This window comes from Somniosus microcephalus, unplaced genomic scaffold (assembly GCF_052327205.1).
Source record: "Somniosus microcephalus isolate GS21.2 unplaced genomic scaffold, FLI_Smic_1.0 unresolved_chr6, whole genome shotgun sequence".
NCBI lineage: Eukaryota > Metazoa > Chordata > Chondrichthyes > Squaliformes > Somniosidae > Somniosus > Somniosus microcephalus.
This window is the reverse complement of record NW_028225184.1, coordinates 41,612,941-41,639,672: the sequence shown is the minus strand read 5'-3', so window position 1 is coordinate 41,639,672 and position 26,732 is coordinate 41,612,941. Positions and strand designations below refer to the sequence as shown.

The following is a 26,732-nucleotide window of genomic DNA, read 5'->3' as shown; positions in this document are numbered from 1 at the left end:
AAGGATTCAATGCCGCATGCTCCCGAACGGAGATAATCGGCCACAGAAATGTCCTTATGACTGTGTAGGTATGAGGTTAATTTAGAACAAATTGTTTATACAATTAAGTTAATTCACATCTAAAAACAGGCTGTGCAGTGCGATTTTGAACTGACTGCGTTTTAAACAGAGTCGTGCGAGTTGAGTGAATCAGGGAGTTAGGTGAGGAGTGGGAGGAGGAGTTCCCTTGCTTCGCCTTTGCTTTTCCTAACTTTTCACCCTGTAGGAATTGGTTCTTACTTTACACCAAGTAACGAGCTCGAGAGCAGGAGCAGTCAAACAACAACTGCGAAACCACTAAAATGACCTCACAACCATGGAAGGAGCTGATTGCTAAGTAGGACCTGGTGACTATATGTACATTCCAGTCGTTAAAGTAAAAGTAAGGTCTATAGATTAGAATAAGTAGTTTTTAAATAATATAAGGTCCCTAGTGTAATTAATGGCCCAGAAATTAGGGTCGGGGGCTTCCCGCGGGTGCAAGCCCCCGACCTACACTTACCTAGCATGCCGACATTTCAGACCTCGGCCTGAGTGGAAGCGTCTGTGGCCCGGTCCAGGTCCCGGCGCGCTGTGCTAGCGTGATCCAGCGACGTAGTTATTTCGATGAGCCAGCTGGGATCACGTGAGTACTGGGCAACTAATCGGAGGTTGCAAAAGTTCATTCATGAGTTTGATAGTAAGAACTGTCAAACTCATGAAAACTCCGGGCGCCCAAAACAGTACTTAAACTTAAAATAAAAGTTAAAAAAATCCCACTAATTAAATGAACTATTAATAACATTAAAAAACTATTTTAAACAATTATTCAAATTTCGGAAAACATTTTTTTTCACGATATCTGGTCCAAAAATACACTTACCTTACTGCAAATTCTACTAAAATAATAAAATTGTGGAAAAAAAATTCTAACTTTAATTATTGGACCACTTACCTTTTGAAATGCAGTCCTTATGCCCAATTTTTACATTTCTAAAATCTAAAGACTTACCCGCACGGAAAAATCTGTAAAAAAAAACGTAAGTGCAAAGTGCACGCAGAGACTCCCTTGTGCACACGTTCGTTCAGAGGTCCGGAAATGCCGGTTTCCCATGCATGCGCTATGCATGAAAGAAACTGGCACTTCCATCGGGTCCACGCGTGGGTACTCCGTCCATACTCACGTGTTGGGACCCGAATTACTGGGCCATTATTCTTTAATTTAAAGAAAGTAAAGGGAGTAAATTAAGAGTAGGGCATGGCAGGGCAGCTCGGCAGTGTGGAGTGCTCCTCCTGTGCCAGGGCGAACATGTGTGCAGGAAGTGTCTCCATCTGCAGCTAGTCGAAATCCGCCTTTCGGATCTGGAGCTGTGGCTGGGGTCACTGCGGAGCATCCGCAAAGCTGAGATCTTCGTGGATAACATGTTTAACGAGGTGGTCACACCGCAGATAAACAGTGCACAGGCAGACAGGGAATGGGTGACCGCCAGACAGAGTAAAAGAACTAGGAAGGTAGTGCAGCAGTCCCTTGGGTCCATCTCCCTCACCAACATATTTTCTGCTTTGGATACTGGTGGGGGAGATTGTTCTTCGGGAATGCAGCAAGAGCCAAGTCCGTGGCACTAGCAGTGGCTCAGCTGCACAGATGGGGAGGAAAAAGATTTGGTGAGCAATACTGATAGGTCATTCGAACGTATGGGGAACAGATAAATATTTATGTGGCTGCAGACGTGACTCCGGGATGGTATTTTGCCTCCCTGCTGCCAGGGTCAATGATATCACTGAACGGCTGTAGGGCATTCTTGAGGGGGAGGGTGAAAATCGGAAGCCATGGTTCACATTGGTACCAAGGACATGGATAGAAAGAGGGATGAGGTACTGCAATAAGAACTTAGGGAGCTAGGTAGCAGATTAAAAGCAGGACCTCAAAGTTTGTAATCTCTGGATTTCTCCCGGTGCCAAGTGCTAGTGAGTATAGGAATAGGAGGATAGAGCTGATGAATGTGTGGCTAAAGAGTTGGTGCAGGAGGGAGGGCTTAAGTTTCCTTGATCACTGGGTCTGCTTCTGCGGAAGGTGGGACCTGAACAAGTCGGAAGGGATGCTCCTGAACCGGAACGGGACCAAAATCCTTGTGGGGAAGCTTGCTAGTACTGTTGGGGGGGTGGTTTAAAATAACTTGACAGAAGGATGGGATACGGAGTGCAGCTATAGAAGGGGTTGCTGCACAGCCAAATATAGAGGAAAAAACAAGTCATCCTGTAAGGCAGAGCAAATATGTAATGGCACAAGGGTGTATGTAAAGGCTGGGTGTCATTTGTATTAAGGCGAGGAGTCTTGCGAGTAAGGCAGCTAAATTGAAGGTGTTGGTGCAACCATGGGGGTAGGAAATTGTTGCTATCACAGAGACAAGGTTGAGGGAGGGGCAGGACTGGCAGCTCAATATTCCGGGGTATAGAATTTTCTGGCGAGACAGAGGGGTGTGTAAAAGAGGCGCGCTTGTCATAATATTAATCAAGGAGTCAATTACTGCTGTATGGAGGGATGATATCTTAGCAGGTTCCTCTAATGTGGCCATATGGGTAGAACTTACAAACGAGAATGGTGCCAGCACTTTGCTGGGAGTGTACTATAGGCCCCCAAACAATCAGGGGGAGATAGAGGAACAGATATGTAGGCAAATATCAGAGAAGTGTAGAAATATTAGGGCAATAATAGTAGGGGATTTCAGCTTACCCAATATTAACTGGGATAGACCGACTGTGAAAGGCTTAGAGGGGCGGAATTCTTTATGTGCATCCAGGAGAGCTTTTTCAGCCAGCATGTAGAAAGTCCACCAAGAGAGGGGGCGGTAACTGGACCTAAATCTAGGGAATGTAGCCGGGCAAGTGGTAGAAGTGTTAGTAGGAGAGCATTTTGGTGACAGTTTCCATAATTCGGTGAGATTCAAGGTAGTCATGGAAAAGCAGAAACATGGACCGGAAATAAAGATTATAAATTGGGGGAAGGCCGATTTTTATATGAAAAGGCAGGATCTGGCCAAAGTGGACTGATATCAGCTACTTGTAGGACAATCCACATCAGAGGAATGGGAGTCTTTCAGAAAGGAAATAAGGAGAGTACAACGCCAACGTGTTCCTGTAAAGGTCAAGGGTGGGTTCAAAAAGCCAAATGAATCCTGGCTGTCAAGCGATATATATGAATGGATTAGGAATTAAGGGGGGCTTTTGGTGGGTACAAAGGACTAAAAAAGTGGAAGCTCTAGAGGAGTATAGAAAAGACAGGGGCCTACTTTAAAAAGAAATAAGGAGAGCAAAGAGGGGGCATGAAAAAACACTGGCGGGCAAAATAATGGAAAATCCCAAGGTGTTTTTATAAGTATATTAAATGGAAGAGGATAACCAGGTAAAGAGTAGGGCCCATTAGGGACCAAAGTGGCAATCTGTGTAGAGAGCCGGAAGATGTAGTTGTGGTTTTAAATGAATATTTTGCATCTGTGTTCACTATGGAGAAGGGTGATGTAGGCATAGAAATTAGGCAGGGGGATTGTGATATACTTGAACAAATGAGTATTCAGAGGGAGGAGGTGCTAGCCATTTAAGCAGACATAAAAGTGGATAAATCCCCAGGCCCTGACGCGATGTATTCCAGGCTGCTGTGTGAGTAAAGGGAGGAGATTGCAGGGGGTCTGATATAAATGGTCAGAACCTCTCTGGCCACAGGGGAGGTGCCAGAGGACTGGAGAACAGCTGACGTAGAACCATTGTTCAAGGAAGTTAGTATGGATAAACCAGGGAATTACAGGCCAGTGAGCCCAACATCAGTGGTCGGGTAATTACTGGAATAAATTCTGAGGGACAGAATTATTCTCCAATTGGAGAGGTAAGGGTTAATCAAGGATAGTCAGCATTGCTTTGTCAGGGGGAGATCATGTCTAACAATTTGATTGCATTTATCGAGGGTGTGACTAGGTGTGTGAATGAGGGTAGTGTAGTTGATGTAGTCTACATGAACTTCAGCAAGGCTGTTGAAAATGTCCCACATGGGAGAATGCTCAAGAAGATAAGAGACCATGGGATCCAGGGTGATTTGGCACATTGCATCCAAAATTGGATTAGTGGCAGGAGACAGTCGATGATGGTCTAAGGTTGTTTTTGCGACTGGAAGCCTGTATCCAGTGGTGCACTGCAGGGATTGGCGCTGGGTACTTTGCTATTTGTTGTTTACATTAATGATTAAGATATGAAGGTAGGAGGTATGATCATTAAGTTCGCAAATGAAACGAAAATTGGTGGAGTTGTAAATAGTGAGGAGGGAAGCCTCAGGCTACACGACGATATAGGCGGGTTGGTTAGATGGGCAGAACAGTGGCAAATGGAATTTATCACTGAAACGTGTGAGGTGATGCATTTTGAGAATAATAATAAGGCATGGGAATACACAATGAATGGTAGGACCCTAGGAAGAACAGAGGATGAGATGGACCTTGGTGTGCATGTATATGGTGCATCCCTGAAGGCAGCAGGACAGTTAGATAAGGTTTTTAAAATGGCATATGGGTTACTTGCCTTCATTAGCCAAGGCATAGACTATAAGAGCAGGGAGGTTATGAAGGAGCTTTACGCTGGTTCGGCCACAGCTGGAATACTATGTGCAGTTCTGGTCACCACACTATAGGAAGGATGTGACTGCATTGGAGAGGTTGCAGAGGAGATTCACCAGGATGTTACCTCGACTGGAGAGCTTCAGCTATGAAGAGACATTGGACAGGCTGGCATTGTTTTCGTTAGAGCAGAGAAGGCTGAGGGGGACATGTTGATGTGTACAAAATTATGAGGGGCATAGATAAGGTTGATATAAAACAACGTTCCCCCTTATTAGAGTGGTCGTTAACCAGCATGCATAGATTTAGGGTAAGTGGCAGGAGGTTCAGAGGGGATTTGAGGAAAAATATTTTCACCCACTGGTTGGTTGAAATCTGGAAATCACTGCCTGAAAGACTGGTAGATGCAGGAACTCTAAACATTCAAGAAACGTTTAGATGAGCACGTGAAACGCCATAGCATACAAGGCTATGGACCAGGTGCTGGAAAATGGGATTATTATAGACAGGGCTTGATGACCGGCACGGACATGATGGGCTGAAGGGCCTCTTTCTGTGCTGTGTAACTCTATGTATTACTCTATTAATGCCATTACAACGACATCTGACCCTCAACCAGAAAACAGTGACATTGCAGCTGATATACATTCCTTTCTGGTGCAAAAGCACAAAAGGAAAAGAGGCACAGCCATGGCTTACAAAAGATATGAAGGATTCTATTAAATCCAAAGTGAAGTCATATAAAGTTGCCAGAAAATCTAGCAAGCCTGAGGATTGGAAGCAGTTTAGAGTTCAGCAAAAATGTGTCAAGAGATTGATTAAGAGGGGAAAAATATAATATGAGAGTAAACTTGCAACGAACATAAAGGTGGATTGTAAAACTTCTGCAAGTCTGTAAAAAGAGAAAGATTAGTGAAGACAAATGTACGTCACTTACATTCAGAAATGGGAGTCATTATAATGGAGAACAAGGAAATGGCAGTGCAATTAAACAAATACTTTGGTTCTGTCTTCATGGAAGAGGACACAGTTAACTTTCCAGAAAAGCGAGGGAACCAAGTGTATAGTGATAAGGAGGAATTAAAGGAACTTAGTAATAGTAAAAATAATAGAGCTGGAGAAATTAGTGGGAATGTAAGCTGATAACTCCCCTGTGTGACAATTATTCCTGTTTAACTTTCCTCTACCTCTCTCAGTTTCTGTCTCCATTTGTACAACAATTTCTCGCAGCTTCCTCTTGCTCACAAACTCCTATCTTTCTCTTAAGTTGTGCTGAATGTGTGCTGCTTTCTTAATTTATATACATGTGCCTTTACTGTTTATGGCTTTCGTCCATGTAATTTCCCTCATTATATTGTTTTCTTTCTATTTTCCTCCATCTTATCTTTTGCCGGTTTCTCTTTCTGCCTTCTCAGTATGTCTGCCCAATAATTTCTCCCTCTCTCGCTCTGTCTCTCTATTCTTCTTTCTCTCTTGTTTCACTATCCATTTCAGCATCTACATCACTTACTCTTTGCATCTTTACCTATATTGATTCGTCTCTTGCAGTGTTTACTTTCTTTACCGTGTTACCTCTGCCTCTCTACGCGCTGCAATCAGTTGAACAAAGATCCAGAAATGGAAAATCGGAGGAAATCCATCGTTTTGCTCTTCAGTATATCTGGCTGTTATATATTATTATGGACGCCCATTGTTGTTTATTTTCTAACTCTCCGTATGCCAGCCCTCTCTTCTTCCTCATCCTCCTGCTTCCCATTGAAACTTTCATTCCCAAATATGTGATCAGCTTTTACATGTACGTTGACGAAACCAGTTTTAATCCTCTGTCCCCTCTATCGCCACCCACTCCCCCCCGCTTTGATGTCGGACTACATTTCCAATATCCTATTTTGGATGAGCCATAATTTTCTCTAAACAAACATTGGCATGGCTAAATGCATCATCTTTAGTCGCAGCCACAAATATTGTATCCTAATCACCAATATCAATCCCTACATTGGGCGTTAGCTGCCAATGACCCTCAGCACCTCTCTGATCATAGGTTCTGCGTTATACACAATAGTCACTCTATAACAAAGTTCACCTAATTCCGCGTCAGTAGCATCGCCGCATCCATCTTGCCACACTGAGCTCAGGCCCAATCTACTGAACTCTCCCCTTAGTACATTCCTCCCATCGCATGGATCAATCTATTAAACCGCCATTGCACTGCCTTGAAGGCAAGTATACCCTTTCTGTATTAAATAGACCAACCCCGTGCGCAGTACTCCAGGTGAGGTCTCACAAAAGCCCTGTAGTACAATTGTAGTAAGAATTCCTTACTCTTGTACTCGACCCCATTTCACTAAAGGCAAACATGCCATTTACCTTTCTAATTGTTTGCTGTACCTGAATGTACAACTGAATTGTCGTTCAAATTACACTTAAAAATGCTTACAACTCAAAGTTGCTGTTTTACTTGAGGGAGCCAAATGCCTCAAAATTCAGTTTTCTGTTTACAGGCTTAATCAGATCCAGTCGAACCATATGCATTTGTTCAAAACTATCACGCTTATAACTTTTTCGCTTACCATTATTGAGGATGAGATAACAGGGCACTTAGAAAATCATAATATGTTTAGGCAGAGTCAACATGGTTTTTTGAAAGGGAAATCGTGTTAAGGAAATTTATTGGAGAATATTGAGATGCAACTGGAAGGGTAGATGAAGAGGAAGCAGGTTATCTGGATGTAGATTATTTGGATTTCCAAAAAGCATTCCACAAGGTGCCACTTACAAATGGTTATGGAAGATAAAGGCTTATTAGGTTGGTGTAAAATACTGGCATAGTTAGAGGATTGGATAACGGGCAGATAACAGAGAGAAGGGAAAAACGGGTCATTTTGCGGTTGGCAGGCTCTTATTAGTGGGGTGCCGCAAGGGTTAGTGCTTGGACCACAAATATATACAATCATAAATAATGATTTACATGAAGGAACCGATTGTAAAGTATTCAACTTGATGCCGATGCAAAGCTAGGTGGGAAAGTCAATTGTGAGGGGGATACACAGATCCTGCAAAGGGATATAGACAGTTTGCGTGTTTGTACAATAAACTGTCAGATGTACTAAAATGTGAGCAAATGTGAGGTTATTCACTTTGGTATAAAGAATAGAAAAACAGAATACATTTAACAGGTGACAAAATATTAAATGTTGAATTTCAGAGAGAATTAGGTGTTATCGTACAGGAATATTAGTTGGTGGGTGAGTAGTTACAGCAGAACCCATGGGGGTTGAGGTTAATTTTTCCTTGTCTTTGCTTGGAGGCTAGTTCCCATGTTAGAATAAAGTTACTCGAGTGAAACTGATCCAAAACCATACATGTTCCAACTGTGGTTTCATACCGCTTTCATTGATTGGGTGAAATCATATATTGGTAAGGGAATATCTGTCACAAGAGCCTTCAACTGCGTCTTAGAGTGTTCAGATCTTAGGACAATAAGAATTGCTGCTGAATGAAATGTCTAAGATATTGTGGAACGCCGTATCACAGTAAATTTCAGATATTGTTTGATGCAGTGAGAGGAAAGTGGCTCCAATTGTCAATCATGCTATTTACACGGCACTCTTATGGGAAGTACTTGTGTCCAGTTTATTTGGCTGGCCTGGTAAGGTCTGTAAAATTATTCCCGCATGAACAACTTGCTGGAAATAGCAATCACTAGCAAGGTCACCCTCTGTGGAGCTGGGTCATGACATTCTTGGACCTCCTTACATTGGAGAGAAAATGGAAAATGGGCGATACGTTTCCAGGTTGCCGCGAGCAACCCATGAATTTAATATTATTTAAATTTATGTTTCGATGCCCGCAGTAGCCCTAACTACAGAAATGAATTGGTTATCTTGGCTCTTTCAGCTGTCGCAGCATCAGCGATGTCACCCACAGACGAGTACTGCTGAGGGGGTGCGAATACTGTCCGGTCTCAATATTTAATGAAGGTTTTCTGAGGAGAAGCAGGCTGGTTACTGGGGGAGTGACGCTGAGTGGTGGTGAAGGATTTTCAGGTCCATTTAGGCAGTACATCAGCCGTTGAGGTAAATTTAGCTGAGAAGAGACAATCTGGGTATTTCCCGTTGAATGAAAGTTACATTTATATTGTGTTAGTTACAGATGATTCAGGTGATGATGTGCGACAGTTCCCTTCTGATGGGAACAGTTGCTCCAATGATACACGATGCTGCATCATCCTTCCAACTGGCCCTAAATCCAGCCAATCAATCATCCTGTGTAACATTAATAATCACCTGGGCATGTTCAGTCAGCATTTATTTTAATTTTCACAGTTAATAACAGGAAAACATTTAATATTATAATCATACATGTGACGTTACATAACACAGTTTGTTAAGGAGAATATATTACAGTAACCTTCGATTTGCAACTTTGCTTAAAATGTTGTACCAATATCAATTGATCCATTAAACAGGTTTTGATCTTTATTGCAATGGCCGATAAACATTGTATGGATAGACATCAGCTATTTCTATTATTTAAATAATTTTGCAATTAAATGCAGTGGATAGTTTACCCCACTCTTTAGCTCCTCTCTGAATTTACCCTGGGTCAGCACATAAATAAATGTGTTTGTGCAGCAATTGAGAACCTGAAGCATGAATCCCACCGATTCAATGTCATTAGCATAATCATACTGAATGATGGTTGTACGGAGAGATAGAGAATAAACAACAATGGTCGTCCATAGCAAAATAAAACTGCCCGATATACTGAACAGCAAAACGATGGATTTCCTTCGGTTCTCCATCTCTGGGTCCTTGTGATTCTCTCCATTGCTGAGGCCCCGGAGTCCCCTGCGGACTCGACTGGACATTAAAATGTGTCTAGCGGTGAGAACATTGAGCAACAAAATCAGAACGAATGGGACACAGGGGATTAACGTAAGATTAAAGATGTCAAACGCTGCCCAGGCGGGTGCAGTAAAAAAGGCTGCTTTCCAGACACAACCCCGGGGTACGTTCTCCATTATATATTCAGGGTCAAATACAAAGTACCAGGGAATGTTTATTAAACAGCCCAGTGCACTCACTACCCCGATAACAACAGCCGCAGTTTTCTCGGTGCAATATTTTGTTTTCAGCTTCGGACAACAAATGGCCACAAATCGATCGAAGGTGAAAACCACTGTGAACCAGACAGAGGTCGCCGTGGCTGCACAAAGCAAGACTGTATTGAGACAGCACACGGGGGTAATTGTCAAGATTGAAACTGGGAAATAAATTTCAACAATGCAGCTTAATATTACATTCGAACAAACTACCAGGAGATCGGCCGTTGCCATGGCCACCAGGTAGCGAGTGATACATTTGGAGAGACCGCACTTTCCTCGGGACAGGATCACAATCGCCGCCAAGTTAACTGCAAGAGATACACAGATCAGTGAGATTTGTTTCCACTCAGACACACTTTATATCCATCGTTATTACAGTTATTTTGAGTGAAGTTTCAGGTTGCTATTGCACTGATGAATGGGATATCATGTGTGCTCTGTTGCTTCCAATCTGCTCCATCGCTGAAGTCGCATCTTTCTCCAATTTCTCTCCTAGCTCCCCTCATGCCCTCTACGAGCTCAACTTGTCTATGGGACCCACCTGCTGCTCACTTGCTCCTATTCCCACCAAACTGCTGACCACCCAACTTCACTTCCTGGCCCGCATGTTAGCTGATATTGTTAATGGTTCTCTCTCCTCACATACTCTCCCCTCCCCTTCAAACATGCTGTCATGAACAACTGCTCAAAAACTATCCTTGAAGCCTGTGTCCTTGCCAAGTACCGCCCTATCTCCAACATCCCTTTCATTACCATGTCCTTGTTCGTGCTGTCTCCTCCCAAGTCCGTGCCCATCTTTCACAGAATTCCATTTTGGACCACGTCATATCAGCTATCGCCCCCTGCCCGACTTCTAAATCGCCCTTACCAAAGTCAGAATTTGTATTCTATGTAACTGTGTCTGTGGTAAGCTATTCCCTCTCTTCCTTTCCGACCTGTCTCATGCCTTTGTCTGGACAAACCACCTCCAACGCCTCTCCAGCGTCATCCAGCTGGGTGGGACTGCAAACGCCTGGCTCTATTCTTATCTATATAACCATAGCCTGCAACGGCTTCTGTGCTCGCTCCAACACTGTTACCTCTGGCCCCATCTTATCATCATCTACATGCTACTCATCAGCGATATCATCTGTAAACACAACGTCTTGTTCAAAGGCACGCCGGGGACACCCAGCTCCATCTCACCACCACCTCTCCCAACACGGCACTTGTCCCCATTTTGTCACACCGCTTGTCAGATTGGATGAGGAAAAATTTCCTGCAACATATTATCGGGAAGACCGAAGTCATTGTATTCGTCCCTGCTTTAAACTCCATTCCCAGCCAAAGACTACATCCCGCCCTGGCAAATTTATGAGGCTGGACCAGACCGTGCACAACCTTGGCATTGTAATTGACCCCGAGTTGAGCTTCCGACCACATATCTTCTCCATCACAAAGACTGCCTACTTCCACCTCCGTAACATCACCCAACTCAGCCACTGCCTCAGCTCAACTGCTGCTGAACCACTCATACATGCTGCGGTGGCCTCTAGGATTGATTACTCCAAATCCCTCCTGGCAACACTATCATCTTCCAACCTCATTAAGCTTGAGCTCATCCAAAACTCTGATGCCTGTATCCCAACTCGCAGCAAGGCCCGTTCACCCAGCACCCCCTGAGGTCGCTGATCTACAATTGCTCCCGGTTCATCAAAGTCTAAATTTTAATATTCTCATTCTTGCTTTCAAATCTCACCCTGGCCTCGCCCCTCCCTATCTCTGTAACTTCTTCCAGCCCTACAATCATCTGAGATTTCTGCCCTCCTCCAATTCTGGCCTCTTGGGAATCCTGGATTTCAATCGATCCACCATTGGCGACCGTGCCTTCCACTACAAAAGCAATATGGACTGGGCGCGGTGAAGGTGTAATAGGGACTGGGCAGGCTGAAGGTGCAATGGAAGTGGGCTGGGCGAATTTGCAAATTAAACTGGGCGGGATGAAGGTGCCATAGGGACTGAGCAGTGTAAATATTCAGTGGAAGTGGCCATGGTGAATATCCAATGGATGATGTGCAGTGGAGCTGCAATGGAGAACAGTCTAGATGAAGGTGCAATGGAAACTGGGCGATGTGAAGTTGCAAGAGTGTCTGGGCAGGGTGAATGTTCAATGGACGTGGGCGGGTTGGAGGTGCAATGGGGAAGGGGCTAGGTGAACGTGCAGTGGGGCACGGACTAGGCAAAGGTGCAATGGGGATCGGGCTGGGTGAAGGTGCAATAGGGACTCGACAGTCTGATTTTTCTCTGGAAGTGGACAGGGTGAAGGTGCAATGCGGTACAGGCTGGGTGAACGTGCAATCGAGAACGGACTGCGTGAAGGTGCAATGGTTACTGGGCGAGCTGAAGGTGCAATGGGGATCGGGCGTGGTGAAGGTGCATTAGGGACTGGGCAGGCTGAACGTTCAATGGAAGTCAGTGGGATGAATGTGCAATGGGGAACAGGCTGGGTGAAGATGCAATGGGGAACTGGCTGGGTGAAGGTGCAACGTTGACTGAGCAGAGTGAAGGTGAAATTGGGACTGTGGGGTGAAGGTCAAGTGCCAGTACAAAGTGAGCCTGATTAAAGAGAAAATAATAACTAAAGGTATACATTGAGTACATTACAGAGACAATAAAGGAGAGGAAGGCAAATGCCAACACGATGTTAGGAAATAAGCCAATATACAATTAGGAAATCAATGTCGAATTACAAAATTAAATTATCAATCAATATAAAAATAAATATTTCAGAATTCTATAAGCATAGGAATAGGAAAATAGAGATATGGCCACTTAGGAATGGACAGGATAAACTCTAAAATAAAAGCAGTGAAATGAAATAAATTGAACAGTTCTTTTACCTCAGTTTTTACCAGGGCCACAAACATGGTGGGCGTGAAATTATCCGAGGAATTCAAAATGCATACCAAGGCTTCTAAGATAGACAGGAGCGAGGTCTTCGATTAGAAGTGCATGTAACACGGGCAATACAGTAATCATGGTTGACTTTAATGTACATATAGACTGGACAAATCAAAAACCACTAATGGTGTGAAGGACGAATTCTTGGAATGCATGCAAGATGGTTTCCTCGATCGATATTTGGAGGAACCAACCAGGGAACAGACTCTGCTGGATCTGGTACTGTTAATGAGAAAGGGCTAATCAATAATCTTGTGTTGAAGTGTCCTTTACTGACAAATGACCATAATATGATTGAATTGTAATACGTTTGAGAGTGATGTCGTCCAATCTGAAACTAAATTCTTCAGTCTCAACAAAGGAAACTACAAGGGAATGTGGGACAAGTTGTGCATGGTAGATTGGGAGGCTATACGAAAAGGTACGAAGGTGGAAATACAATCGCTAACATTCAAGGTAATAATGCATATTTTGAAAAAAAACATATATTTCTCTATGGCATAAAAACCCAAAAGGAGGAGTGATCCAATCATGGCAAACAAAATAAAATGAACTAGTATTGAGTCAAAGTTGGAAGCTTAAAAAGTTGCCAGAAAAAGGGGTCAGCCTGAGAATTGGGATTTTTTAGAAATCTGCAATGGGTGACCAAAATTTGATAAAGAAAATGAAACTGTAATATGAGCAAAAACTAGCGAAAAATGTAAAACCGGATTGTAAATGCTTCTCTAGGTATGTAAAAAGGCAAAGTCTGGCGAAAGTAAATGTAGGTCTTTTACAGTCAGAGACGGGAGAATTTATAATGGGGAATGAGGAATTGGGAGAGAAATTAAATAAATACTTTGTTTCTGTCTTCACGAAGTAAACCACAACAAATCTCCCATAAATACGAGAAAACGAAAGCTGTGGCGAGAATAAGGATCTTTAAGAAATTATTTTTAGTAAAAAAAAACTGTAGTAGCAAAATTAATGGGACTAAAATTCGATAAACCTCAAGGAATGGATGACCTGCATCCCAGGGTTTTGCAAGAGGTGGCCATTGGGATAGTGGACGCATTGCTTTTCATCTTCCAAAATTTTATAGATTCAGGAACGGTTCCTGCAGATTTGAGGATAGCAAATGTATCCCCACTACTTAAGAAAGTGCGGAGAGTGAATACGGGGAACTACAGACCTGTTAGCCTCACATCAGTCGTTGGGAAAATGCTGGAATATATTGTAAAGGATGCAATAACTGGGCACTTAGAAACGAATAGTAAGATTGGGCAGATTCAACATGGATTTATGAAAGGGAAATACTGTTTAACAAACTTATTGGAGTTCTTTTAGGATGGAATTAATGCAGCAGGCAAAGGAGAACTGGTTGATGTGTTGTATTTGGATTTTCAGAAGGCTTCGATAAGGTGACACACAAGAGGTTGGTGACCAAAATTTGGACACATGGAATTGGGGGAAATATACTAGCCTTGATTAAGAATTGGTTAACAGACAGAAAACAAAGAGTAGGGAAAAACGTGTATTTTTCAGGATGGCAGGCTGTGCCTAGAGTGGTACCGCAAGGACAGTGCTTAGGTCCCAGCTATTCACGTTCTATGTCAATGTTTTAGATGTCACATTTCCAGATTTTACTGATGTCACAAAGCTAGGTGGCAGTGTCTGTTGCGAAGAGGATGTGAAGAGGCTTCAAGGGGCTCTCGACAGGTTCAATGAGAGGGCGAGAACAGGGCAGATGGATTATAATGTGGATAAATTTGAAGGTAGAAAAATCAGACAGGCAGAATATTTCCTAAGTGGTGAAAGATTGGGGAATGTAGATGCTCAAAGGGACTTGGGTATCCTTGTACATGTGTCACTAAAATGAATGTGCAGTTGCAGCAAGCTATTAGGAAGGCAAATGGTATGCTGGCCTTCATTATAAAACGATTTGCGTACAGGAGTAAAGACGTCTTACTCCAATTATATAGGGCATTAGTGAGACCGCACCTGGAGTATTGTGTACAATTTTGTTCTGCTTACCTAAGGAAGGATATAATTGCCATAGAGGGAGTGCAAGGAAGGTTAACGAGATTGATTCCTGGGATGGCAGGACGGTCGCATGAGAAGATATTGAGTAAACTAGGCCTGTATTTGCTTGAATTTAGAAAAATGAGAGGGCATCTCATTGAAGCATACAAAATGATTTCAGGGCTTGATAGGGTGGATGCTGGGAGAATGTATCCCTTGGCTGGGGAGTCTAGGACCTGGGGCACAGCCTCAGGGTAAAGGGAAGGCCATTCAGGACTGAGACGAGAGGACATTTCTTCACACAGAGGTTGGAGAATCTTTGGAATTGTCTGCCCTAGAGGGAAGTGGAGGCTCAGTCACTGGGCGTATTCAAAACAGGAGTCGATAGATTTCAGACTAGTAAGGCCATCAAGGGATATGGCGATAAGGCCGACGCATGGAATTGAGGAAGAAGATCAGCCATGAACTCATTGAATGTTGGAGCAGGCTCGAGGGGCCGAATGGCCGAGTCCTGCTCCTTTTTCTTATGTTCTTATGATAAACTAAACATATGTATAGAGGATAAATCCCGTGTCTGGAAGGACTATTTCCACTCACAGTCAAAGCTAAGGAAGAGACAGCAGAGGCACTGCATATAAATATATGTAAACATTCTTAGAACTTTCATCCAGTGCGCTTAACAAGGGTGAGAGGAGAGGTATAGTAATCTTCGCTCAAACATAAAAAAGAAATTTCTCTTGAAACCGAAACATAATAAAGTCTAGTCAGCACGGATTTCAAACGGGAAGCTCCGACTTGACCAACCGTACTGCGTTATTTGAAAAACTAGCAGAGGAGATAATGGTAAGGTGGTGAATATAATATAAATAGACATTTATAAGAGCTTCCACCGCCATAGTGGACTCGTGACTAAGGTACGAGCCTGTAGACTCAGTGGAAAAGTGGCCGAATGGATAGAAAAACTGGATGCTCAATAGAAAACAGAGAGTAGATGTTAAAGGTAGTTGCTCAGACTGGGGAAATGTGGGAAGTGGTGTTCCACAGGGGTCACTATTGGTTACAATTTACAGTAGTGGGTTGGACTTGGGAATCAGAAATATAATATCAACATTTGTGGATGACACCAAATTATGGGGTATAGTTAACACTGCGGATGTTTGCGACAAAATTCAGGAAGATATTAACAAAATGGAATCATGGAGAGATAATGATAAATGATTTTCAGTAAATAGAATGTGAGGTTGTGTATTTTGGTAGGTGGAATAAGTAGGGCACATGAGACTTGGAAAATAAGAGTCCAAATGGTGGGAGAAGATAAGGAGTTTAGGGCTACAAATTCACAAAGAGATGAAAGAAGCCATTAAGCGTACAGTCAAAGCAACGGAGTTCATATCTAGAGGAATGGAAAGCAATAACAGAGGAGATGTGTTAAACTTATATTGAACCTTGGAGAGACCACACTTTGAGTGCTGTGAACAGTTATGATCTGCTTAGCCCAATAAGAGGATAGAAGCACTGGAGAAAGTGCAAAAAATATTAGAAAGTGGAACTCGTTAAAATTAATTAATGCTATGACTGATCTGATCTTGGCCTCGAATCCAATTACCTGCCCGCTCCCCATAACCCTTGATTCCCCTATAATTCAAAATTCTGTCTATCTCCACCTTGAATATATTCAATGACCCAACATCCACAGCTGTCTGACGGAGAGAATTCCAAAGGTTCACGACCAGCTGAGAGAAGAAATGCCTCCTCATCTCCAATTAGAAACTATGCCACCCTTGTTCTAGATTCCCCCACGCGAGGAAACATTATCTGTGCATCTACCCTGTCAAGCCCACTTAGAATATTGGCCCAGAAATTCGGTTTGGTGGCTTCCCGCGGGTGCAAGCCTCTGACGTGCACTTACCTAGCATGCCGGCCGTTGAGATGTGGGCCTGCGTGGTGTTCCGATCCTGTGCCTCCTCCAACTGCCGGCGCGCAGTGCTTGTGTATCCCAGGGGCGCAGTTAGTTCGAGTCAACCCCCTGGGATCACGTGGGCCATGGAGAGCCAATGGTAGCAGGGTATGCTTCATTCATAAGTTTGACAGGAAGAGCTGTCAATCCTATAAATACTATAAGCCCCAAAACGTAACTAAAATTTCAAATAAATTAAAAAAAAACATTGCATTTTTAAAATAACTATAAATTACATGAAATAACAATTTTAAACAATAATTTAAATTTTTGAAAAAATTAATTACATTTTCTAACGGGGCTAAAAATAAGCTTACCTTTCTTTGAAGTATTTAAAAATAATAAACCTGTGGAAAAAATGTCATAACATTGATTAATGCACCACTTACCTTTTTAAAAGCAGGCCTGAGGACTGCACTTTACATGTCTAATTTCTGGAGACTTATCTTCTGGAGAAACCTGGAAAAAATAGTAAGTTAAATGTGCATGCGCTGCCTCTCCCACGCACGCGTTCCACCTCTTAACCCCATCTTTCAGGGGAATGGAAGTTCTGCTTTCCCGCGCATGTGCAGTGCACACACGAAAACGGCACTTCGATTGGGCCCACGGGCGAGTACCCCGGGCGTACTCAACCGTGGCGACCCGAATTTCTGGGTCATTATAAGTTTCAATAAGATCATTTCTCAATATTCTAAACTCCAATGAGTATCGGCCCAACCTGCTCAAATGTTCTTCATAAGACTACCCCCGATTGAAATGGGAATGACGGACTTGCTCTACAGAGAACTGGCACGCACTCGATGAGCCGACTGGCCTCCTCTGTTGCCGTTATGGCTCTATGACTCTATGCCATGCAGTATTTGCAGAACTTTGCAAAGATGCATGTAAGTGGCAGTTGGATAACTATAGGAGTCAAAAATTAATAGAATGATATGTTAGTGGAGTGAGATGAGGAAATGCGGGAAATGGCTCGTGTGGAACATTAATCTGTTGGGCAGAATGGCCTGTTTCTATGCTGTAAAATTGTACGTTATCCCATTCTATGTAAGGGGAACCTGCGGGGTGTAGGTACAATGGAAACAGGGCAGGAGGAAGGTACATGGGGTATGGGTAGGTGAAATTGCATTAGGGACTCGGCATGGTGATGGTGCAATGAGTACTGCACCTGGGGAAGGAGAATTGGGGACCGGAAGGTGTAAAGCTGCAATGGGGACGTGGCAGGAAGAAGGTACAATTGGAACACGTGTTTCCTACAGTCTAAAATCGGGCTTGCTGTACGGTAGATAAGTGAGAAAGAAGTAATGAGTTGTTGATAGTGCTGAATCATTGTGATATAGTTAGAGGTGGACCCAATAAGAGTAAGGATGCAGCAAGAGGACATGAATAGCGACCACTGGAGGGAAGCCAGGAGCAGATATTGGGCACGGATACGAGGATAGGCGTGTTTTCATACATAGAAGCCGAGAAACCTTTTACATTCACCTGTGGGGAGGATCTGAATATGGTGCTGGGCCTAGGCTCCGCACTGCTGTCTGTCAGATATCAAATATGTTGCTGATGTTGACCACAGAGACTTATCTTAGCAACGTTTTAATAACTGCGGATAAAACACGCGATAATTTGAAGCAGAATTCCCTACCTCCCCCCAGACTACGCCACCAGGCTGAATTAAAATGATAGCAAAATATTGCTGATGCTGGAAATCCGAAATAACAACAGAAACCTCGTCATCCGAATAGGCAGTTTACAGCCTCCCGGACTCAATATCGAGTTCAACAAATTCACATCACAATCTCGGCCTCTATTAATTTTCTATATATTTTTAATCCACGCCTTTGATTGTGCCTTCCCCCTTTTTCTCTCCCACATGCTAGCTGTCTCTTATTCTGCCAGCGCATTTCACACTTCATCTAGAGCCGTCTTTAGTCTCTTCACTTGTCCTATTACCACCTCGTCTCGTCTTGAATATATCCTAGTGTCTCTTCACTTCGCTTTTGTTCTTTCATCCCCTCCCCCATTTCCCATCCGCCAAATGGCCTTTTAATCTATCTCATTTCCTGCCTTTCTTTCTCAGTTCTGATGAAGGGTATCGACCTGAAATGTTGAATCTATTTCTCTCTCCACGGATGTTGCCTGGCCTTTTCTTTCCATATATCTATATTACATTCACTAGATAATTGAGTGCATAATTCAGTTGGGAATTCTGTTGATAATTCAGTGCTTAATTCGGTGGATAATTTAATAAATAATTATTTTGATGATTCGGTTGATAGTCGTTTGGAAAATTCTTTTCCAGCGGTTTCTGTTGTTAGACCAAAGAAAAATTGAGTTTGATTTAAAGTGGGATTAAATTAGTAAAGTGAGAAGTAATATTATGTGAACGACAAGCAGATATGTCCACAGACCTTTCATTGGTTCTGCAATTTCGAGAAATTCATTCTAATGGATTTCATATATATTTATCCCATAAATTATAAAATAATTACCTACTGAATTATCCAGCGCATTAAACACTGAAGGAGTCAAATAATTGTCATCGAAAACATCGATTCAAATATCAACCGAATTAAGTATTGAAATATACAAAGAATTTTCCAAACGACTATCAACCGAATCATCAAAATAATTATTTATTAAATTATCCACCGAATTAAGCACTGAATTATCAACAGAATTCCCAACTGAATTATGCACTCAATTATCTAGTGAATGTAATATAGATATATGGAAAGAAAAATCCACTCATTTATCCACCGAATTAAACAATCCAAATATTTATCCACTCAATTATTTATCGAATTAAGCACTGCAATATCCAAAAGATTAACCACTCAATATTCTATAGAATTAAACACTGAAATATCCAATAATTATCCTCTCAAGTTTCTATCGAATTAAACACTGAAATATCCAAATAATTATCCACAAAATTATCCTCCGAATAAACACTGAAATATCTAAAGAATTACCAGCTCAATTATCCATCGAATTAAATACTGAAATATCCAAAGTATTATCCTCTCAATTATCCACCTAATTGAACTATGAAATATCCAAAAAATTATCCACACAATTATCCATCGAATTGAACACTGAAACATACAAATAATTATCCTTTAGTTATCTATAGTATTCAACTCTGAAATATCCAATGTATTAACCACACAACTACCTAGCGAATGACACATTATATTATACAAAGAAGTAAGCACTCGATTATCCACTGAATTATCAACCAAATTAAATACTGCAATCTCCAATGCATTATGCTCTGAACTACTCACTGTTCTTTCAAAATTCAACCTATTTTTGAACTCCTGTTGATTTGTAGTGTGGTAATTATATCAGGTTCAGCAGACATACGTTTCAGTTTCCTGGGGTTCACTCTTGTAATGGGCCTACTTTGATTAACCCTATTGCTGTTAAAGAATGTATTTGTATTTCTACTTCCACATCTGTTCAGCAGGAATGTGCGATTCACAATATAAACAGAGATTAGCACTTTCACATGGCTTCTGATAAAATCCCAAAGCGCCCATGAAGATCTGAAGCGCTGCCCCGTTTGTTGTAGCTGAAGCAGCAACCGAGCAAGATCCAATGAACACATTTTTTGGTGGCGCTGGTTTAAAGTCGGCACGCTGGCCACAAAAAGGGGAAAACTTGGAGAGCAGTCCCTCCTGCAAAGGCTCCTGGTTTAAAAGGGGAAACGTGGTTCCTCACCCTTGACAATGCAGCACCAACTAAAGGAAATGTCTGTTTCTTGCAAGTTTATATAGCAGAGTGAAACTTCAACAGGCAACTTTCTGAATTAAATATTGGCAGCTGGTACCAAGGCCAGCTAAAAATATACATATTGTAAAGAATTTTACAATTTAACGTATAATTTAATAATACTTTTGTAATCAGCAATCCCACTTTCTAAAGTGGCAATTTATGTTTATCACTGAAGGACAGGTAGTTGACAAGATGTAAAATCGGACCGTATACTTCCCAAGGCAATTCAGTTATACATTAAAGGAAGTTTGAAAGTAAAACACCATATCAGGAAATATAGAGCAACACTGGACTGAACTGAATAGTGAGATCCGCAGAATTGCTCAAGGTAAATATATGAATGAATATTGCTTCAATAGATAAATAAACACAGTCACTGAAATTCCTTTAACATTTACAACTTGTTGTGCTGGAAAACATTCCTGAAGTTTTCGCTGTATAACAGTCAAAAGAAATATCACTGAAATAGAAATAATGTTATTGGGTAGTGCATCCCTTCTTTCCAATACAGAAACGCCACTGAGCATCAATAAATACATTCTTTATTAGTTGAGAGTGACTTTTGGAGAAAGCGAGCATAGCAGCGTGATTCAGTTCTATTTAGTTATTAAAGTGTTGCAGATTTAAGTCAGACGACCCTATTTCTCAATGTTTTAGTGTCCTTTTATCCGGAACCCAGATTGCATGCCATTCTTTTTAGAAGAAGCATGGTATCATCACTGGAGACTGCAGTGTGAAGGAAGACACCACGTTAATTAAGCAGGGAACATTCGGGTTAATCTGACAGCAAACCTCACATAACTGTGCTACCCAGAGAATAAGAAAAGCACATTTTGCCAGACACGCAGCACGAGAAGCTTTGTAGTTAAGAGATTTTTTATCAGATTCATGTCTTTCTTCACCACTCACCAGGAACACCAACAGCTGCGAGAATAGGATAGTAAATGGCGATTATCTGCTGAAGTATCAGGACTTCCATTTAGTGTGAGAAGCGATGATCCCTGTAGTGATGGACACAGCAGGCCCGGTGGAAAGTGTGATGTGATACATTGAAGGCAGCCTTTATTTATACAGCAGGGAAATCTCCAGTGAACAGTTCTGCCCCCGGGCAACTGATGTTAGTTACAGTCATTTGAACAAACAGGTTGCGTCAGCCACTTTACTCCCAGGTTAATACTGTTATGGGAATAAAAATAGCAAAGTGACACGTCAAACATTGGAATAATATCTTTCCTCAAATGGATAACAAACAGGTGTAATAGTAGAATTCATCTGGTAAATGTTACAGGCGTTATACCAGGTTGGCAAATTACTGAGTGGGGTTGCTATTGATCGGTGCTGAGATAGCTTTCATTGCAAATTTACTTCAAAAATAAAACCTATGAAACTCAATGTAAATTTGTCAGTCTTGCAGATATTTTCGGGAGTTTCAGTTGGCGGAGATCACAGCTCAGAAACAACACAACGTTTTGGGCAAAAGCTTCGGGAGGGATAATAACGGTCGGTGTGATTTTATGCTGAATCTCGTTACATACTACACATCGTAAGGTGAATGGGACGTCCATATACTATTTGAATAGTGTTTGTTGAGCTGAGGCTAAAGCAGAAATACCCTTTGGATTCTAATTAGATTGCATACTCAACAAGGATTACCATTGCAAAACAGCAATCAAAAAATCAATAACATATTCAACTACATATCCAACGCAATAGTGTACAAGTCAGTGAAATTAATTATTTTATTGTGTGGAGCTCGGCTCAGTCAGAAGCTTAAGAAATCTGTCCACCTTTATTCACCGAGACACAAGGGATATATTCAAATACTTGAGGCAGTGCAGGGAACAGCCACAAGGGTGATCCCCAATGTGGAAGCCCTGGTTATTGAGGAAATAATGGAGGAATCTGGAATTACCAACTTCGATAAGACGTGACTAGGCCGATTGGGAGATAATTGATGGTATGGAAAAGGAAATTAAAAATAAATATGTAATCGAAATTGGAAGAGTTGGACAAGGGAAGCATAAACCAAATTGGTAAAAAAGGCTGATTTAGCAATGCAATCAATAGTTATAGTCATAGTGTCATCGAATCATAACGGTAAAGAAGGAGGACATTCGGCCGATAGTGTCCATGCAGACTCTCTGCAGGAAATCCTGTCGGTCCCATTCCCCCGCTCTATCCCCGTAGCCCTGCAAGTTTATTTCCCTCAAGTGCCTATTCAGTCTCCCCTTGAAAACATTGAGTGTCTCCGCTTCCACCACTTCCATCAGCAGCGAGTTCCAGGTACTCACCACTCGCTGTGTAAAATAGCTGTTCCTCACATAACCACTGTATCTATTGCCCAACAAATTAAATCTGCGTCCCGTAGCCCTAGTTCTATCAACTGGTGGCAACAACCTTTCCCCGCCTTGCCTATCCAGCCCGACAAAATCTTGTACACTTCTGTCAAATCACCCCTCAGCCTCCTTTGCTCAAATAAAAACAAATCTAGATTCTCCAATCTGTCGTTGCAGCTAAGATCCCCTAAACCCGGAACAATTAAGAACATAAGAACATAAGAAATAGGAGCAGGAGTAGCGCAATCGGCCCCTCGAGCCCGCTCCACCATTCAATAAGATCATGGCTGATCTGATCCTAACCTCAAATCTTCTATCACTCTGCATCCACCCGAACCCATGTGATCTCCCGGGAGAGGCGAAAAACCAGATAAAGACCCAATGGCCAATTTGGGAGAAAAAAATCTGGGAAATTCCTCTCCGACCCATCTAGGCGATCGAAATTCTTCCAGGAGATCACTCTGTCCCTATATTTTCTACAGTACTTACCTTCTGTAAAGGCGATCTCCACCCCAGCCAGGAACAGGAATAAAACCATCTCCTGAAATCTAACAGAATTAGAACACAGTAGGAGCAGAACAAGGCTACACGGCCCCTCGGCCCGCTCCACTACCCACAGGGCCATGACCATTCCGAACCCAGACTCATGTCCAATTTCCTGCCCGCTCCCCATAACCCTTTATTCCCTTTACTTCTAGGAAACTATCTATTTCTGTTTTAAATTTATTTAATGATGTAGCTTCCACAGCTTTCTGGGGCAGCAATTCCACATACCTACCACCCTCTGAGTGAAGAAGTTTCTCCTCATCTCAGTTTTGAATGAGCAGCCCCTTATTTTAAGATCATGCCCCCTAGTTCTAGTTTCACCCATTATTGGGAACATCCTCACCGCATCCAACCGATCAAGCCCCTTCACAATCTTATATGTTTCAATAAGATCGCCTCTCATTCTTCTGAACTCCAATGAGTAGAGTCCCAATCTACTCAGCCTCTCCTCATATGACCACCCCCTCATCCCCGGGATTAACCGAGTGAACCTTCTTTGTACTGACTCGAGAGCAAGTATGTCTTTTCTTAAGTATGGACACCAAAACTGTATGCAGTATTCCAGGTGCGGCCTCACCAATACCTTGTACAACTGCAGCAATACCTCCCTGTTTTTATATTCCAACCCCCTAGCAATAAAAGCCAACATTCCATTGGCCTTCTTGATCACTTGCTGCACCTGCATACTAACTTTTTGAGTTTCGTGCACCAGGACCCCCAGATCCCTTTGTACTACAGTACTTTCCAGTTTCTTGCCATTAAGATAATAACTTGCTCTATGATTTTTCCTGCCAAAGTGCATAACCTCACACTTTCCAGTATTGTATTCCATCTGCCAAATCTCTGCCCACTTACTTAGCCTGTCTATGTCCCTTTGCAGGTTTTTTATGTCCTCCTCACTCACTACTTTCCGTCCCATCTTTGTATCATCTGCAAACTTTGATATGTTACACTCGGTCCCCTCCTCCAAATCGTTAATGTAGATTGTAAAGAGTTGGGGACCCAGCACTGACCCCTGCGGAACACCACTAGTTACTGGTTGCCAATCTGAGAACGAACCATTTATCCCAACTCTCTGCTTTCTGTTAGAGAGCCAATCCTCCACCCATGCCAGAATATTACCCCCAATCCCGTGATTTTTTATCTTGAGCAATAATCTTTTGTGTGGCACCTTGTCAAATGCCTTTTGGAAGTCTAAATACACTACGTCCACTGGTTCCCCTTTATCCACCCTGTATGTTACTTCCTCAAAAAACTCAAGCAAATTTGTTAAACATGACTTCCCCTTCATGAAACCATGCTGAGTTTGCCCTATTAAATTATGTTTATCCAAATGTCCCGTTACTGTCTCCTTAATAATGGACTCTAACATTTTACCAACCACAGATGTTAGGCTAACAGGTCTATAGTTTCCAGCCTTCTGCCTACTACCCTTTTTAAATAATAGTGTTACATTAGCAGTTTTCCAATCTGCCGGGACCTTTGCTGAGTCCAGTGAGTTTTGGAAAATTATTACCAATGCATCCACAATCCCTACCGCTACTTCCTTCAAGACCCTGGGATGCAAGCCATCAGGTCCAGGGGATTTATCCGCCTTGAGTCCCATTATTTTACCAAGTACCACTTCCTTAGTGATTTTAATTGTATTTAGTTCCTCCCCCCCTAGAGCCCCCTGTTTGTCCAGTGTTGGGATATTCTTAGTGTCCTCTACTGTAAAGACTGATACAAAATAATTGTTCAGTGTTTTTGCCATCTCCATGTTTCCCACCATTAATTTCCCGGTCTCATCCTCTAAGGGACCAACATTTACTTTAGCCACCCTTTTTCTTTTTATATAACTATAGAAACTTTTACTGTCTGTTTTTATATTTTTTGCTAATTTACTTTCATAATCTATCTTCCCTTTCTTAATCAATCTTTTTGTTATTTTTTGCTATCTTTTAAAGACTTCCCAATCTTCCATCCTCCCACTAGATTTGGCTACCTTATATGCTCTTGTTTTTAGTCGGATACTATCCTTAATTACTTTACTTAGCCACGGATGGCTATCTTTTCTTTTACACCCTTTTTTCCTCAGTGGAATATATTTTTCTTGGAAGTTGTAAAATAACTCCTTAAATGTACACCACTGGTCATGTACCGTCTTACCCTTTAATCTATTTTCCCAGTCCACTCTAATTAATTCCGCTCTCACACCTTCATAGTCTCCTTTATTCAAGCTCAGCACGCTTGTTTGAGATCCAACCTTCTCACCCTCTAATTGAATATGGAACTCAACCATGTTATGGTCACTCATTCCAAGGGGATCCTTTACTAGGACATTTTTAATTAATCCTGTCTCATTACACAGGACCAAATCTAAGGTTGCTTGCCCCCTGGTCGGTTCAGTTACATACTGCTCAAGAAACCCATCCCTAATACACTCAATGAACTCTTCCTCAAGGCTGCTCTGCCCAATTTGAATTGTCCAGTTAATATGATAATTAAATCCCCCATAATTATAGCTGTTCCCTTATTACAAGCCTCAACTATTTCCTGATTAATACTCCGTCCAACAGAGTTGCAACTGTTCGGAGGCCTATAGACTACACCCACTAGTGTTTTTTTCCCCTTATTATTCCTTACCTCCACCCAAACTGTTTCACTATCCTGCTCCTTTGACCCAATATCATTTCTCTGTATTATAGTGATTCCTTCCTTTATTAACATAGCCACCCCACCTCCTCTCCCTTCCTGCCTGTCCTTCCTGATTGTTAAATAACCTGGTATGTTTAATTCTCAGTCATGGTCACCCTGCAGCCATGTTTCTGTAATGGCCACAAGATCATACCCATATGTCATTATTTGTGCCGTTAACTCATTCATTTTGTTGCGAATGCTACGTGCATTCAGATAAAGAACTTTCAAATATGTTTTGTAACACTTAGTTCCTGTTTTTTCCCTTTTTAGTACTTTACTTTTTACTCCATACCTTCTGTCCCTTCCTGACACATTCTGTTTTTTAATTCCCCCACTGCTACCTAAGTCTATGACCTTCTCTGTTGTCATTTCTATGATTTGCTCTCTAGAAACCTCCCCCCCACTAATTAGTTTAAAGCCCTCTCTACAGCCCTAGTTATATGATTCGCCAGGACTCTAGTCCCAGCACTGGCCAAGTGGAGTCCGTCCCAACAGAACAGCTCCCTCCTGTCCCAGTACTGGTGCCAGTGTCCCAAGAAGCAAAACCCATTTCTCCCACACCAGTCTTTGAGCCACGCATTTAACTCTTTAATTTTATTTATCCTAGCCAAATTCGCTCGTGGCTCAGGTAATAACCCAGAGATTATTACCCTTGAGGTTCTGTTTTTTAATTTGACCCCTAGCTGCTCATACTCCTTTAACAGAACCGTCTTCCTTGTCCTATCTACGTCGTTTGTACCAACATGGACCACGACAACTGGATCCTCCCCCTC

General features: G+C 42.1%; 1 protein-coding gene across 1 annotated transcript; it reads right to left on the bottom strand.

The window, feature by feature from the left end:
* Nucleotides 1–8,931: 8,931 nt before the first annotated feature.
* LOC147087230 (putative G protein-coupled receptor 139) lies at nucleotides 8,932–10,521 on the bottom strand. The gene is made up of 2 exons (XM_085978125.1): nucleotides 10,451–10,521; nucleotides 8,932–10,081 (listed from the first exon to the last, which is right to left on the bottom strand). Exons 1-2 carry the CDS (start codon nucleotides 10,519–10,521, stop codon nucleotides 9,148–9,150), a joined length of 1,005 nt encoding a protein of 334 aa, XP_085834251.1. The 3' UTR covers nucleotides 8,932–9,147.
* Between the last annotated feature and the right edge of the window lie 16,211 nt (nucleotides 10,522–26,732).

Bases quoted from the DNA above. Each gene is read 5' to 3' on its own strand.
- LOC147087230 (XM_085978125.1), bottom strand. From the start codon at position 10,521: ATGGGCACGGACTTGGGAGGAGACAGCACGAACAAGGACATGGTAATG. The intron at 10,082-10,450 runs GTACTTGGCAAG...ATGGATATAAAG, and splicing joins GGGATGTTGGAGATAGGGCG to TGTGTCTGAGTGGAAACAAA.